We start from the raw sequence: 14,416 nt of genomic DNA, 5'->3' as shown, positions 1-14,416 counted from the left end.
TACAAGCTCTGTCCTCCCCTGTCCTGATTCTTCTGCTGCTGGTCTTCAGCAGTCCACGATACTCACCCTCCCTCCTCCTCCTAATAGTCTGCCCCCCTGCTGGGATCATCCACCTCACACCTCCACCACTCCCCCACCCATCACCTCTACAGTGAGCCTCACTGCTGACCAGGTGAGAAAACAACTAAAGAGACTCCACACAAACAAGGCTGCAGGACCTGATGGGGTCCCCCCCAGGGTGCTTAAAGCCTGTGCCACCCAGCTTTGTGGAGTACTGCAGTATGTTTTTAATATGAGCCTGAGTCTCCAGAGGGTCCCTGTGTTGTGGAAGACGTCCTGCATTGTTCCTGTTCCGAAGACGCCGCGATCTAGTGACATCAAGGATTACAGGCCAGTAGCACTGACGTCCCACATCATGAAGACCATGGAGAGGCTCATCCTGGATCAGCTCCGGCCCATAGTCCAGCCACTTCTGGACCCCCTCCAGTTTGCCTATCAGCCCCGTCTGGGAGTAGAGGACGCCATCATCTACCTGCTCAACCGAGTCTACGCCCACCTGGACAAGCCAGCCAGCACTGTGAGGGTCATGTTTTTTGACTTCTCCAGTGCATTCAACACCATTCGGCCTGCTCTTCTGGGTGACAAACTGACAGTGATGCAAGTGGACGCCCCCCTCGTGTCTTGGATTGTTGACTACCTAACTGGCAGACCACAGTATGTACGCCTGCAGCACTGTGTGTCGGATAGAGTGATCAGCAACACTGGAGCGCCGCAGGGAACGGTCCTCTCTCCCTTTCTCTTTACCATCTACACCATGGACTTCAGCTACTGCACAGAGAACTGTCATCTACAGAAGTTTTCTGATGACTCTGCAATAGTTGGATGTATCAGAAGGGATGATGAGGATGAGTACAGGGCAACGGTGAAGGACTTTGTTGCATGGTGCGAGCTGAACCACCTGCAGCTCAATGTGACAAAGACAAAGGAACTGGTGGTGGACCTGAGGAGGGTCAAGGCACCGGTGACCCCTGTGTCCATCAGGGGGGTCAGTGTGGACATTGTGGAGGACTATAAATATTTGGGAGTACACATTGACAATAAACTGGACTGGACTAAGAACACTGATGCCCTCTACAGGAAGGGCCAAAGTCGGCTCTATTTTTTGAGGCGCCTGAGGTCCTTCAACATCTGCCGGACTATGCTCAAGATCTTCTATGAGTCTGTGGTAGCGAGTGCTATCCTCTATGCTGTTGCATGCTGGGGAAGCAGGCTGAGGGTGGCAGATGCCAACAGACTCAACAAATTGATCCGCAAGGCCGGTGATGTTGTTGGTGTGGAGCTGGACTCCCTCACTGCAGTGTCGGAGAGGAGGATGCTGTCTAAGCTGCAGGTTATTATGAACAATGGCTCCCACCCACTTTATGACACGGTGATGAGACAAAGGAGCACATTCAGTGCAAGACTCATCATACCAAAATGCACCACAGAGCGCCACAGGAAGTCTTTTCTACCTGTGGCCATCAAACTCTATAATTCCTCCCTTAATGTGTGACATTATGGTTTATCTGTGTAATATTCAGTATTGATATGTGCAATATTCAGTTTTGATATGTGCAATATTCAGTTTTCATATGTGCAATATTCAGTTTTCATACGTGCAATATTCAGTATTAATATGTGCAATGTTCAGTTTTTTCATATGTGCAATATTCATTTTTCACATGGGCAATTATAATAACGTAAGCATTTTAATTATTTAATTGTGTGTATATAACTTTTTAACTAAAAAATTTTCTTCTTTTTTCTTTGTTTTAAGAGAGTAGAGTGTTTATTATTTTGACATAAATGGGTGCTACTGTAAAAAAACTGCAATTTCCCTCTGGGATCAATAAAGTATTCTGAATTCTGAATTCTGAATTAATAAAATAAATCACATGATTGCAAATTAGCAGGAGGGCTTTTTGTTTCTTTATATGGGCACAGAGCTGTCACCCACTGGCAGTAGTCCTTTGCCACAAAGTTAAATAACACTACATTTGCCCCCCCCCCCCCTTAATAACACTACATACTGTATTATGTCACGCTGGTGTGATATAATGGAAAGAGCCATGATTCTGGGGGTCTGGCTGAAAACCTAGTGAGCTGCCTTGCTGCCGACTACCTACCTGATCAGCTGCCTCAGTAGAGAGGATTCTAATAAGACATGGAACTCATAAGGCAGATTATTTAGACGCACGACTATGACAGATTACACCAATTACGTCACTTCAGTCACTTCAGTTAGCCTCAGGTCGTTCAAACCAATGAAATGAAGCGGCACAACTTGCTAGCATGCCGGCTGACGTCTCCCTCCGTGTACTGAAAATGTTTAAACTGTCCCTGACGAGCTCGAATTTACTAATAAACGACTCTTGTGCTCCTTTATATAAATTAAACATCAATGAGAATTTATTTACATTTGAAAAGAACTCCGTTGGTTGCTCCGCATTTCATTCGTCCGCCATGTTTGTAGTTTTTTGTGAGAAAAGTTGTGCCGCACTGAATGCTGGGATTAACTTCAGCACAGAGGAGGCGTCGGACGCTCCCTCGTCATTCAGTCAGATCATCACTCAGAATTAAGGCGCCTCAGTAGGAGCATTTTAAGGGGTCTAAGAATTTAGACACGCCCTCTTCTCAGGAGCGCACATAGAATGATGTAAAATGTGTCTATTTACATTTACGCCATTTAGCAGATGCTTTTATCAAAAGCGACTAACAGTGTAAGCAATTGAGGGTTAAGGGCCTTGCTCAAGGACCTAACAGTGGCAACCTGGCAGTGGTGGGGTTTGAACCAGCAACTTTCTGCTCACTGGTCCAGTACCTTAACCGCTAGGCTACAACTGTCTATGTAGAATCTAGGTTTTCAGACAGACCCTGGAAGCAGCAGGGCCTGAGTATCAGGGTTTGAATCCAGGGGCTCACAAATACAGAAGACACATGGTGTTATATGAACGTAATCACTGGGGTGGACACATGTGGCAACCCTAGTGCCAGTCCCAAGTGCATATTTCGTGGCGGCGCCCCCTATTGGGAGCAGCTGAAAGGAATCATTCATTCACGGTGCCAAGACGTCAGTGCAAGAGAAACAATATTACACACTCACATAAATCATTTACATTCAATAATGTGCACATAGTGACTTTTTTACTATGTTTGTGAGCTGTGAGCTGACATAAAACAGACAGAAGTGGCAAATGTACAAAACCCTTAATTAGGTAAAAGTACAAGAACATATTAAAATACTCTAATAAAAGCTTAATTATTCCAGCTAAATATTTTATAATCACACTAAAACAGAGTATCAGTAATTGGTTACCTCCGACCTCTTGGGACGGGGGATCCTGCTGAGTGGAGCCATTGTGCAGCTCGATTGCAGAAATTTTTCATAGGGGTGGCCAGATGGGGCCACTGAAGATCTTGGGGTGGCACACCAAAACGAAAAACCAGAACTACATTTCAGGAAGTCTGTTACTGTAGTATACAGACAAGTTGATGACTAATTATCTGATGTGCATAGACTCAGTTTCCTCGGCTTCTTCCCGTTAGTGGTCGCCGGTGGATCATGATCCGCATGATTGATTTGGCACAGTTTTTACGCCGGATGCCCTTCCTGACACGACCCTCCCTATTTATCCGGGCTTGGGACCGGCACTACAATGCGCTGGTTTATTCATCCTAGTGGCTCGGTACCTATAGGACAATTCAGTATCTCCAATTAGCCTGGCTGCATGTTTTTGGACTGTGGGAGGAAACTGGAGCTCCCGGAGGAAACCCACGCAGACACGGGGAGAACATGCAAACTCCACACAGAAAGGACCCGGACCGCTCCACCTGGGGATTGAACACAGGACCTTCTTGCTGTGAGGCGACAGTGCTACCCACTTAGCCACCGTGCCGCCCATCTGATGTGCATAGACTAATACGGTACAATTAACATTTTACTGTACAACTACAATCCGGAGTGTGATACAGCAATGGCGGTTGGCTGCCTGCATTTTTATTTTTACATGAACTATTGTAAAAATATACATTATTGACTGAAATGTACAGCACCTAATGAAACATATCAGAAAGAAGCATATTATGCATATGTGAATCAATCCTCCGTGGGCGGTGCCACTGGTCGGGAGGAGAAAAAAAGATCTTAAACAAAATGAAATTTGCTTCTACAGAGTGAAAGTCGTGTCAGAAAGTGTTTGGCCGGAATGAAATTTGAAAATGGCTTCAGATCTGATTACTGCAGGACAGATAGCTTCCATCCAGCGCCTCCGTGCCCTCCGTCACCCCTCTAAATCCAAAAGAGTGGACCCTGTCCGAGCGCGAATGAGTTCACGACCTTTAGACGAGATCAATCATTTCTGTTTCTAGATCTGGACAGGTCTTGTTTAGTGCTGATTGAACTGCAGCAGAGAATTAGACATGAAGTAGAAAGAGGGGGCGGCACTGTGGCTCGGTGGGTAGCACTGTGGCCTCACAGCAAGAAGCTCTTGGGTTCGATGGGGAGTTTGCATGTTCTCCCCATGTCTGTGTGCGTTTCCTCCAGGAGCTCCGGTTTCCTCCCACAGTCCAAAAACATGCAGTCAGGTTAATTGGAGACACTGAATTGCCCTATAGGCATATGTGTGTGTGTGTGTGTGTGTGTATTTGTGTTTCTGCCCTGCACTGGCGCCCCGTCCAGGGTGTTACTGTGTTCCCTGTGCCCATTGACAACCCCCTTCCTTCATGGCCCTAATTGGATAAGCGAGTGAGTGAAGAGAGGGTGTTAGGGCGCATTCACATGAGAACCTGATTGAAGTTTGACCCAGTTTGCCGCTGACCTTTTCAAAGCTCCTCCAATGAGAAACACTGTACACTTGATATGACACTGTAAAAGCGACTCGAATCATACGAACAACTTAACGTGGCTTGTTGTACTAATACAGCAAGTGATGAATTTCATTAGTGGAGAGAATTTATGAGCAGATAAACACAGATACATGTGGAGCTGTAACGCTGGATATGATGCTTATTCCACACTAATGCAGATTCAGCTCATATTCACACTTTGAGGATGTTTTACTGCACCACTCACAAAGCAGCGTTTTGCGCAGAGGCTCACAGTTTTGCCACTTCTCAGTTGTGATAACCTTCATAGCGCATGTAGACAAATATTTAGTGGTGTACGTGATGATATTTGATGCTTCATCCACTTTCCCTGAAGCTTCCCTGTTGTAAAACGTAATATAGATGAAGACAAAATGAAGACAGCTGATATCTGACATCTATTAATTATTTTATTTACAGTGTATTTTGGATTTTTGGTGAATAAAGACCATTTTACCAAAAAAGCACAACTGTGCAAAACTACACCAAGCACAACATGGCAAAGTGTTAAGTATTACACTCTCTGTGGCAGTGGGTAGCGCTGTCAGGTCTGGACAATGGACAATATGTGGACAATGAACTGAATCTAATAATTGAATGACTTAAACCCCAGTTTATTTATTGTGACTCACTTGCACATAGAGGCAATTTAGACGAGCAATTTCACATCCTGGATGGCGCAGCAAGAAGATCATGGGTTCCATTCCCCAGCTGGGGGGCCAGGCATGTTCTCCCAGTGTCGGATCAATAAGTATTGTAAATATATCTGAGCAGACCTAACCCAGTCAGTGTGGACAGACCTCTAATCCATTGCACACTCATATAAACTTCCACCTAAAGGAGAATTCCACCTACTGCCATGCTTTTAAGACATCAGAGAGAAACAAACCACATCAGAGGTGGAGAGAACATGCTGGGCTGATCACAGACAGTGACCGGAGGCGGTAATCGTACCCATTTCATCATGACTCTGAAAGCTGCGTCATCCCACCACCCCTCTCCAGTTATTCAGACCATTTCCTCAGCACTGAGGTCAGTTCAGGACGGACAGTGACTCAACACCAGATATGAGAAATTCAAACCCAGTCTCTGTTATGCTTCTTTTGCTTTCACAGCACAGCCACGGACTTACAGACGAACCTCCTGTATTGGAAAAAAAACGAACTTTATAAGACATAAATAAAAATATATATATCCTTCTTAGTGAAGGAAACAGAATCACAACCTTCAGAAATCAATAGTTCCAGCAGAAATGTGCTCTTCCGCCCATAATGTGCTCTCAGAACAACATGAGACATCCAGAACCGACAGAAAATCACACTAACTGAGTTATACATCTCACTGGTTCAGCTGATATTTCATTTAATGGTATGGAAGTCTGTAATGGGGCAAAAATTAGTCCACAACTTCTTATTCCTTTATCAGGATTTACAGCGATGCCAGGACGTGATGCCAGGACACAATGTCAGGACACAATGTCAGGACATGACACAAATACAGGGACTACAATACAATTATTGGTGGCACAGCGGGATATTCCACTAGCACACCAGCGCCGAGATCCTGAACTCCTCGGTGTTGCCACTGGTCAGCTGGGCGCCATCTAGCGGGCAGAATTGGCAGTGGCTAATTGACTGCAGTGACACTGACATGGTGGTGGTGTGTTAGTGTGTGTTGTGCTGGTATAAGTTGATCAGACACAGCAGCGCTGCTGGAGTTTTTAAATACCGTGTCCACTCACTGTCCACAGTCCTGATCGTTCATCTATTGCTGCTGTTTGAGTCGGTCATCTTTTAGACCTTCATCAGTGGTCACAGGACGCTGCCCACGGGGCGCTGTTGGTTGGATATTTTTGGTTGGTGGACTATTCTCAGTCCAGCAGTGACAGTGAGGTATTTTAAAACTCCAGCAGTGCTGCTGTGTCTGATCCACTCATACCAGCACAACACACACTAACACACCACCACCATGTCAGTGTCACTGCAGTGCTGAGAATGATCCACCACCTAAATAATACCTGCTCTGTGGTGGTCCTGACCATTGAAGAACAGCATGAAAGGGGGCTAACAAAGCATGCAGAGATACAGCTGGACTACAGTCAGTAATTGTAGAACTACAAAGTGCTTCTATATGGTAAGTGGAGCTGATAAAATGGACAGTGAGTGTAGAAACAAGGAGGTGGTTTTACTGTTATGGCTGATCAGTGTATACATGTAAAGCTATAAATGTACAGATATACAACATTATAGTACAGTACATCTTGACGCTAACTCCTCCCCCTCTGCAGACTTTTTGTCACTGTTGAATTGTTTTGATCTCCAGCAGTATGTAACTTTTCCAACACATAAACAAGGCCACATTCTAGATCTCATATGTGCAACTGGAAACGTTATCAGTAATGTGTCTGGTCATATTACTGGTGTTTCATTTCCTATCGTAATTATTCCGCTATCAGTCCTCAATCTCTCATGGCTACTCTGGAACACTCAAACTTTATCAGTATTACTTCTGTATGCTCACCGGTGGAGGCTGTCTCACTTTACCATCAATCGATGGCATCTGCCATTGAGGTCTTAGCTCCGGTGAAAACTGGGTATGTTCCACGGTCTCACTCTTCTCCCTGGTTCTCCCCGGAGCTATGTGTATTTTTTCTTCACTTCTTGACGTGGGCACTAAAACTTCACTTTCCTCCTTCACAAACTCTCCCCTCCTCATTGGGAATGTTTCCATCACACCTTCTGACTGGGTACGAAATCTTGGTGTTCTGTTTGACCCTACGCTTTCTTTCGGACCTCATGTGAAATCACTATCCAAATCAGCCTTTTTTCACCTTCGCAACATTACTCGTCTCCGTCCCTTTCTTTCTTTTGAGGTGGCGGAAACACTGATACACGCTTTCGTCACCAGCCGTCTGGACTACTGCAATTCCTTATTGCATGGGCTTCCCGCCAAAACCCTCAGTCCCCTGCAAACTATACAAAATGTGGCTGCTAGGGTCCTGACATTTACCCGAAAGTTTGACCACATCACCCCTGGTCCTCACTTTTAAAGCACTTCATGGTCTCGCCCCCGCCTATCTTACTAAACTTCTCACACGTCACACACCATCACGCAGACTAAGGTCGTCAGACACAAATCAGCTTTCCGTTCCTAGATGTAGGATGTCCACTATGGGCGGCAGATCCTTCAGCGTTGCCGCCCCAACTCTCTGGAACTCGCTGCCCCCGACTCTCCGCTCTCTCTCTTCTCTTTCTGTTTTTAAGGTGTCTCTAAAGACCCATCTCTTCTCACAACATTTTCATTCTACCTCCTGAACCTATATTTCTAACCTATCCTCACACACTTTTTTTTTTTGTTGTTTTTATTTTTTATTTTTTTGGTTACCGCTCTATTACTGTACAGCGACCTTGAGCTTGGTTAAAGGCGCTATATAAGTTGAACTCATTATTATTATTATTATTTACTTCGGGGTTCAACTTCGGATTCAGAAGGGCCCGCACAGGTGTCTGACAAGGTGTCTGTTGCCATCTTGAGATTTCAGCGCCAGTTTATTTTCTATCCCAGAATTCGTAACGAATGTTATTTAAAATGTAGCGAATTACAATTCTTAATACAAAACATACTTAAGTAAAAGTAAAATTACAGGCTGTAAAATCTACTTTAAAAAGTACAAGTACACGAAAAACTACTCAATTACAGTAACGCGAGTAAATGTAATTCGTTACTTTCCGCCTCTGCTAAACAGGCTAAACAGAATTAAACAAAGGCTAAACAGTGTAAACAGACTAAACAGTAAACAGTACTAAACAAAGGCTAAACAGGGATAAGAGGGCTAACAAACACAGGCTAAACAGGCTAACTAGACAGAACAGAGCAAAACAGGCTAAACAAGACTAAAAACTAACAGGCAAATGCTAAACAGGAAATAACAGAGTTAAACAAGACTAAACAGGACTAAAAGACAAAGGCAAGACAGATAAAAGACAAAGGCAAAAGACAAGCAGAGTGTACGGCAAAAACCAAACAGACAGAGTCACCAGAAATCAGACAGAGTTACCAGAATCATCTCCAACCAGCCTTTCCCAGAGCCTCTCTTTAATACCCAGCTAATGGGGCTAATTAGCTCAGGGAACCAATCACGAGAGGGGAGCTGGCTGAAGACTGAGGAGAGAAGGGCGTGGCACACTGGAGCACACAGAGGCTCAAAGTGTGACACAAATAATGCATTTTACAAACTTGGTAGGCTACTTCAAAGACATGCAAGCAAAAATAATTAGTCCTTTATAATGTACTGTAATTACTGATCTGTACATTTTAAGATATTCATTTGTACGTCATGATGGTTTAACTGCTTTATTATTTGTAAAATGCTAAACATCATCTGCTTATCCTGTGTTTTGGGCGTTTTTCATGCATTTTGGCTGAAAATTACTGTCGCAATCTGGCAACCCTGCCCATAGTAGCTCAGTGTTGTCTTAAAAAACAAAAACAAAACACGAATCAACAGAAGAACGTTCATTTGTAGTTCTAAACATATTTAGTAGTTCTAACATATTTTTGTCTCTCCCACGATGTTATTTCTCTCTTCTACAGCGTCAATTACATGCAAATGAAACTTATGCAAATTAGGCGATGATGTCATTTAGCGACTTCTAGCGACTTTTAGGACAGCCAATAGCTACTTTCCTTACTGAGGAGTTAGCAACACTGCTCGTATGGAGCTTGATGCTGCTTTTTTTATCCTTTAAAGTTCACCTGGTTACATTTTGAGCCAGTTTGCCGCAGCGCCTAAAAAAAGATGAACTGTGTGATATGACGTGATAAAAGTGACCCGGACACAACGAAAAACACTTAACGTGAAAGATAAAACGTAACGCTTGTTGTACTAAAACGACGACCGATGAATTTGGGCAGTACAGAGTGTTTATAACCAGTACAGTGCGTTTATAACCAGTACAGAGCTCGTATAACCAGTACAGTGCGTTTATAACCAGTACAGAGCTCGTATAACCAGTACAGAGCGTTTATAACCAGTACAGAGTCAGGGCGCATCACCCTGCTATGAGAGGCCACAGATATCAGGGAAGCGTCTCCATAAAAGGGTGAACATGGTCTTCAACAATGCTTAGGTAGGAGCTCCGTATCAGAGTAACATCCACATGGATGGCAGGACCCGAGGTTTCCCAGCAGAACGTCCACAGGAGCTCGTCTGTTGGATCGGACCACACGGGCCAGCCTTCGCTCCCTACGTGCATCAGTGAGCCTTGGTGCTCATGACCCTGTCGCCGGTTTACCACTGTCCCTTCCTTGGAGCACTTTTGATAGATATTGACCCCTGCAGACCAGGATCCAAACGTGCATCCATTTTTCTGCTTCTAACATCAACTAACTGCTGGTGCTGTAGTGAAGAGATAATCAGTGTTATTCACTCCAGCTGTCAGTGGTCATAATGTTATGCCTGGTCGGTGTGTGTGTGTGTGTGTGTGAGTGTGTGTGTGTGTAAATACGTATATGGTAATAGAATTGATTGCCTTTATTTGTCATGTATACATGTACAGGTGTGCAGTATTCCAGCTGTTACGCCCCTGGAGCAAACAGGGTTAAAGGTCTTGCTAAAAGGCAGAACTGGGATTCGAACCCTCAACCTTTCGATTAATAGGGCCCGAAGCTCCTCCCACTGTCCCGCTCTACACTAGAGGTTAATGATGCTGAGAGCAGCAGTGATGATGATCAGCACCACTCTCAGCTACATGCACACATTGTGACATCATCATCATGACATCACCACACTCCAAACCTCTGGTATAAATAGCCGCGTTTCGTGTGTTTGTGCTCATTTGATCTGAGACGCCGAGACAGTAAGCAGCATGAACATGTTCTCCTGTTGGACTTCTCCATCTGACGATGACGAGCCGCACAGGCGGGTAAACGAACCGGAGAAGAAGGTAAAGAAGAGAAAATGGTGGCAGAGACACCAGAAGGTGGAGATGCAGGACGTGGAGGGTGGGGAGGGAAGCGGGGTAAAGGGTGAAGAGATGGGGCAAGGAGTGGAGCAGAATGTTTTAGAGGACCAGGCAGACCAAATACCAAAGATGGAGAAGCAGGTGGTTCTGGGAAAAACCAAACCTGAGAAGAAAGTAAAGAAGAGAAAATGGTGGCAGAGACGCCAGAAGGTAGAGATGCAGGACGTGGAGGGTCAGGAGGGAAGCAGGGTAAAGGGTGAAGAGATGGGGCAAGGAGTGGGGCAGAATGTTTTAGAGGACCAGGCAGAACAAATACCAAAGATGGAGAAGCAGGTAAAGAAGAGAAAATGGTGGCAGAGACGCCAGAAGGCAGAGATGCAGGTGGCCTCACGGGACCTGGTGGAAGAACCAGAGCAGGTCGTCCTAAAGGACCAGAGGAGGGAACCAGTAAACAAGGTGGTTTTGGTTTCTGAGATTGAGATGAAGAAGTTAGAGCAGGTGGACCCAGTGGAGCAGGTGGACCCAGTGGAAAAAACAGACCAGGTTGTGAAGAAGGCCAAGAGGCAGGTGGACCCAGTGGAAAAACCAGACCAGGTCATGAAGAAGGTAGAGAGGCAGATGGCCCCGCTGAACCTGGTTGAAGAACCAGAGCAGGTCATCCTAATAAACCAGTGGAAGGAACATGTAAAAAATAGGGTTCGTTTCATAGAGAATGAGATAAAGAAGGCCGAGAGGCAGGTGGACCCAGTGGAAAAACCAGACCAGGTCGTGAAGAAGGCCGAGAGGCAGGTGGACCCAGTGGAAAAACCAGACCAGGTCGTGAAGAAGGTCGAGAGGCAGGTGGACCCAGTGGAAAAACCAGACCAGGTCGTGAAGACGGTAGAGAGGCAGATGGCCCCGCTGAACCTGGTGGAAGAACCAGAGCAGGTCATCCTAATAAACCAGTGGAAGGAACATGTAAAAAATAGGGTTCGTTTCATAGAGAATGAGATAAAGAAGGCCGAGAGGCAGGTGGACCCAGTGGAAAAACCAGACCAGGTCGTGAAGAAGGTCGAGAGGCAGGTGGACCCAGTGGAAAAACCAGACCAGGTCGTGAAGAAGGCCGAGAGGCAGATGGACCCAGTGGAAAAACCAGACCAGGTCGTGAAGACGGTAGAGAGGCAGATGGCCCCGCTGAACCTGGTGGAAGAACCAGAGCAGGTCATCCTAATAAACCAGTGGAAGGGACATGTAAAAAATAGGGTTCGTTTCATAGAGAATGAGATAAAGAAGGCAGAGAGGCAGGTGGACCCAGTGGAAAAACCAGACCAGGTTGTGAAGAAGGTAGAGAGGCAGGTGGACCCAGTGGACACAGTGTTAAAACCAAAGCAGGTAGGAAAGAACCAGATTGAAATAAAGAAGCCAAATTTAGAGGAGAAAATGGTCCTCAAAAACCTGGAGAGGATGGAGAACAAAAGGCTGGAGAAGCAGGTGCTTCAGATGGACCAGATGACAAAGGTAGAAGAACGAGCGGATCAGGTAGGTTTGAAGACTAAGGTTAATAATCCTGAGGAGCAGGTGGGTCTACAGGACAGGCGGGTGGTTCTTGTGAACCGGGTGAAGGAACCAGACAGGGATGAAGCACCTGAGCACCAGTGGACAGAACTGGAGGAGCCAGCAGCTTTGGAGCACCAAACATGGAAAGTGAAGGAGCAGAACCTGGATAGAGGATGCACTGAAGGTACATTTGAGGGATTTTATAGATGGATGGTGGTGATCTGATGAAGGTGAACGTTACAAACTGAATCAGGTTGCATTTCTCCATCAGATCCACTGAAGAACATCTCTGAGGTGTCCTCAAACAAACCGGACCACGAGCAGCTGCAGGACGACGTTCTTGTTTCCCCCATCGTCGAAGCCCAACCTGGAGAGTCCGGGGCTCTGATGGAGAGCGCGTGTGAAGATGAAGGTCTGGTTTAAATTCAGAAATACACGTTATACACGCTAGGTGGAGTAACGCTGGAGTTTCCTGTAACACGTGTGCATGTCGGCTCTGTGTTGCTGTGTAGGTGTCCCGATGCCCAAGTCGAGGAGAACCAGCCTGAGAACCAAACGGTTCCAGTTCTTCAACGTCTGAAGCTGAGGTGGTGACGATCCAGAGATCATCCAATCACACGCCGACTTTTCCAACATCAAAATAACAATAAAGTGCCTTCATTAACATGTTGGTCGGTTTGATTTTGTGTACGTTGGGTATTGAGGGTTGGACCGATGAAGATCCAATCGCTCCGATCCCCCTTTTCCACCGACGTGGAATGGTTCCGGTTCTAGTTCCAGATAAAAGAGGTTCCAGACAGCGAACTAGCGTCTAATCTGGCACCATAGAATACTGGGTTTTTCAGCCCGAACCGTGGCGTCATCTGTGGGCGTGTCAAGTGTAGAGGTGTGGGGGCTGTGCTGGTGTCTTGTATGCAGTGTTGCCAATTTATCCACTTTGTCGCTGTATTTAGCGACTTTTTAGACCCCTCTAGCGACTTTTTTTGTTCTTCAAAAAAGCTTGCCAGATTTTGCGATTTTGTTGGAAATTGGCAGGGAAAAACACACTTTGGCAGGTTTGTAATCATTTTGGCGGCTTAAAATGTGAGTAAAAAAAAATATTGCTTTCTAAAGCAGGTGGAATATAAACAGGTCTCCAACCCGTTGTCAAGAGTTTAATGGACAGGTTATTCTTTCCTGTCCTAGACACTGTTGCCACACCCATTAAAACAGTGATTCAAATGTTAGACAAGTGATTTGAGTTCAATATGAAGGGAAGCAGGTCTCGTACATATAACCTCTCATATGTACGAAAGGTTCAACTTTCATTGCTGGCAAGTTTATTTTTATTTACTTGCAAAGGTTTGTGTGTCCTATCATAAACTGTAACGATATGTGGGCGATGATGGGCGAGGAAGGGGCGGACACACACGCAGAGATGTAAATGAACCAACATATATTTAAAAATAACAAAGACAAAAGACAGGTAGAGACTTCCGGTGACGTCACGTTGATGGTAACAGCGTAAAACTAAAGCTCCGTCCAACTGAACAATAAATTCCTAACAAAACGATCAAAAACTGGGCAAAAACATAATATATTATGACATCGTCTTACCGAAGCAAGAGCTCCACTAGACAGGAGAAAGTGAAAGAGACGAACGAAAACGCGAAGCAACAAAACCAAACTCCGGTGAGTGATGGGGCTAATGCTAACGCTAACGCTTGTACATGCGACTCCGAGTCAAAAATATTAGCTGAACTGGAGAAAATGCGGTTGGAGAATCGGGAAGGACATGAACAGACAAAGCTTTCGTTGATAAAACTGGAATTATCAATAAAAGAACTGAAAGCTGAAATGACAAAACTCAAGAAAAGAACCACGGAGGCAGAAAGCCGTATAAGTGCTGTGGAGGATAACGGGAGGAGATATGAAAATGCAATCAGGTACCTGCTACTGCGAGAGATTAACCTGACGGCCAGGTGTGAGGACTTACAGAATAGGTCAAGACGTAACAATTTGAGAATTTACCGAGT

At 45.3% G+C, this 14,416-nt stretch overlaps 1 protein-coding gene across 1 annotated transcript; it reads left to right on the top strand.

Annotated features, from left to right (window-relative positions):
- The first annotated feature begins 10,732 nt into the window (after positions 1-10,732).
- LOC134307027 (trichohyalin-like) lies at positions 10,733-13,065 on the top strand. The gene is made up of 3 exons (XM_062990415.1): positions 10,733-12,585; positions 12,673-12,813; positions 12,914-13,065. The coding sequence occupies exons 1-3, from the start codon at positions 10,770-10,772 to the stop codon at positions 12,979-12,981; spliced, it is 2,025 nt and encodes a 674-aa protein (XP_062846485.1). The 5' UTR covers positions 10,733-10,769; the 3' UTR covers positions 12,982-13,065.
- Positions 13,066-14,416: the final 1,351 nt, after the last annotated feature.

Source organism: Trichomycterus rosablanca, unplaced genomic scaffold (assembly GCF_030014385.1).
Source record: "Trichomycterus rosablanca isolate fTriRos1 unplaced genomic scaffold, fTriRos1.hap1 scaffold_235, whole genome shotgun sequence".
NCBI classification, from domain to species: Eukaryota; Metazoa; Chordata; class Actinopteri; order Siluriformes; family Trichomycteridae; genus Trichomycterus; species Trichomycterus rosablanca.
The sequence above is the reverse complement of the archived record's forward strand: the minus strand, read 5'-3'. Positions and strand labels throughout refer to the sequence as shown.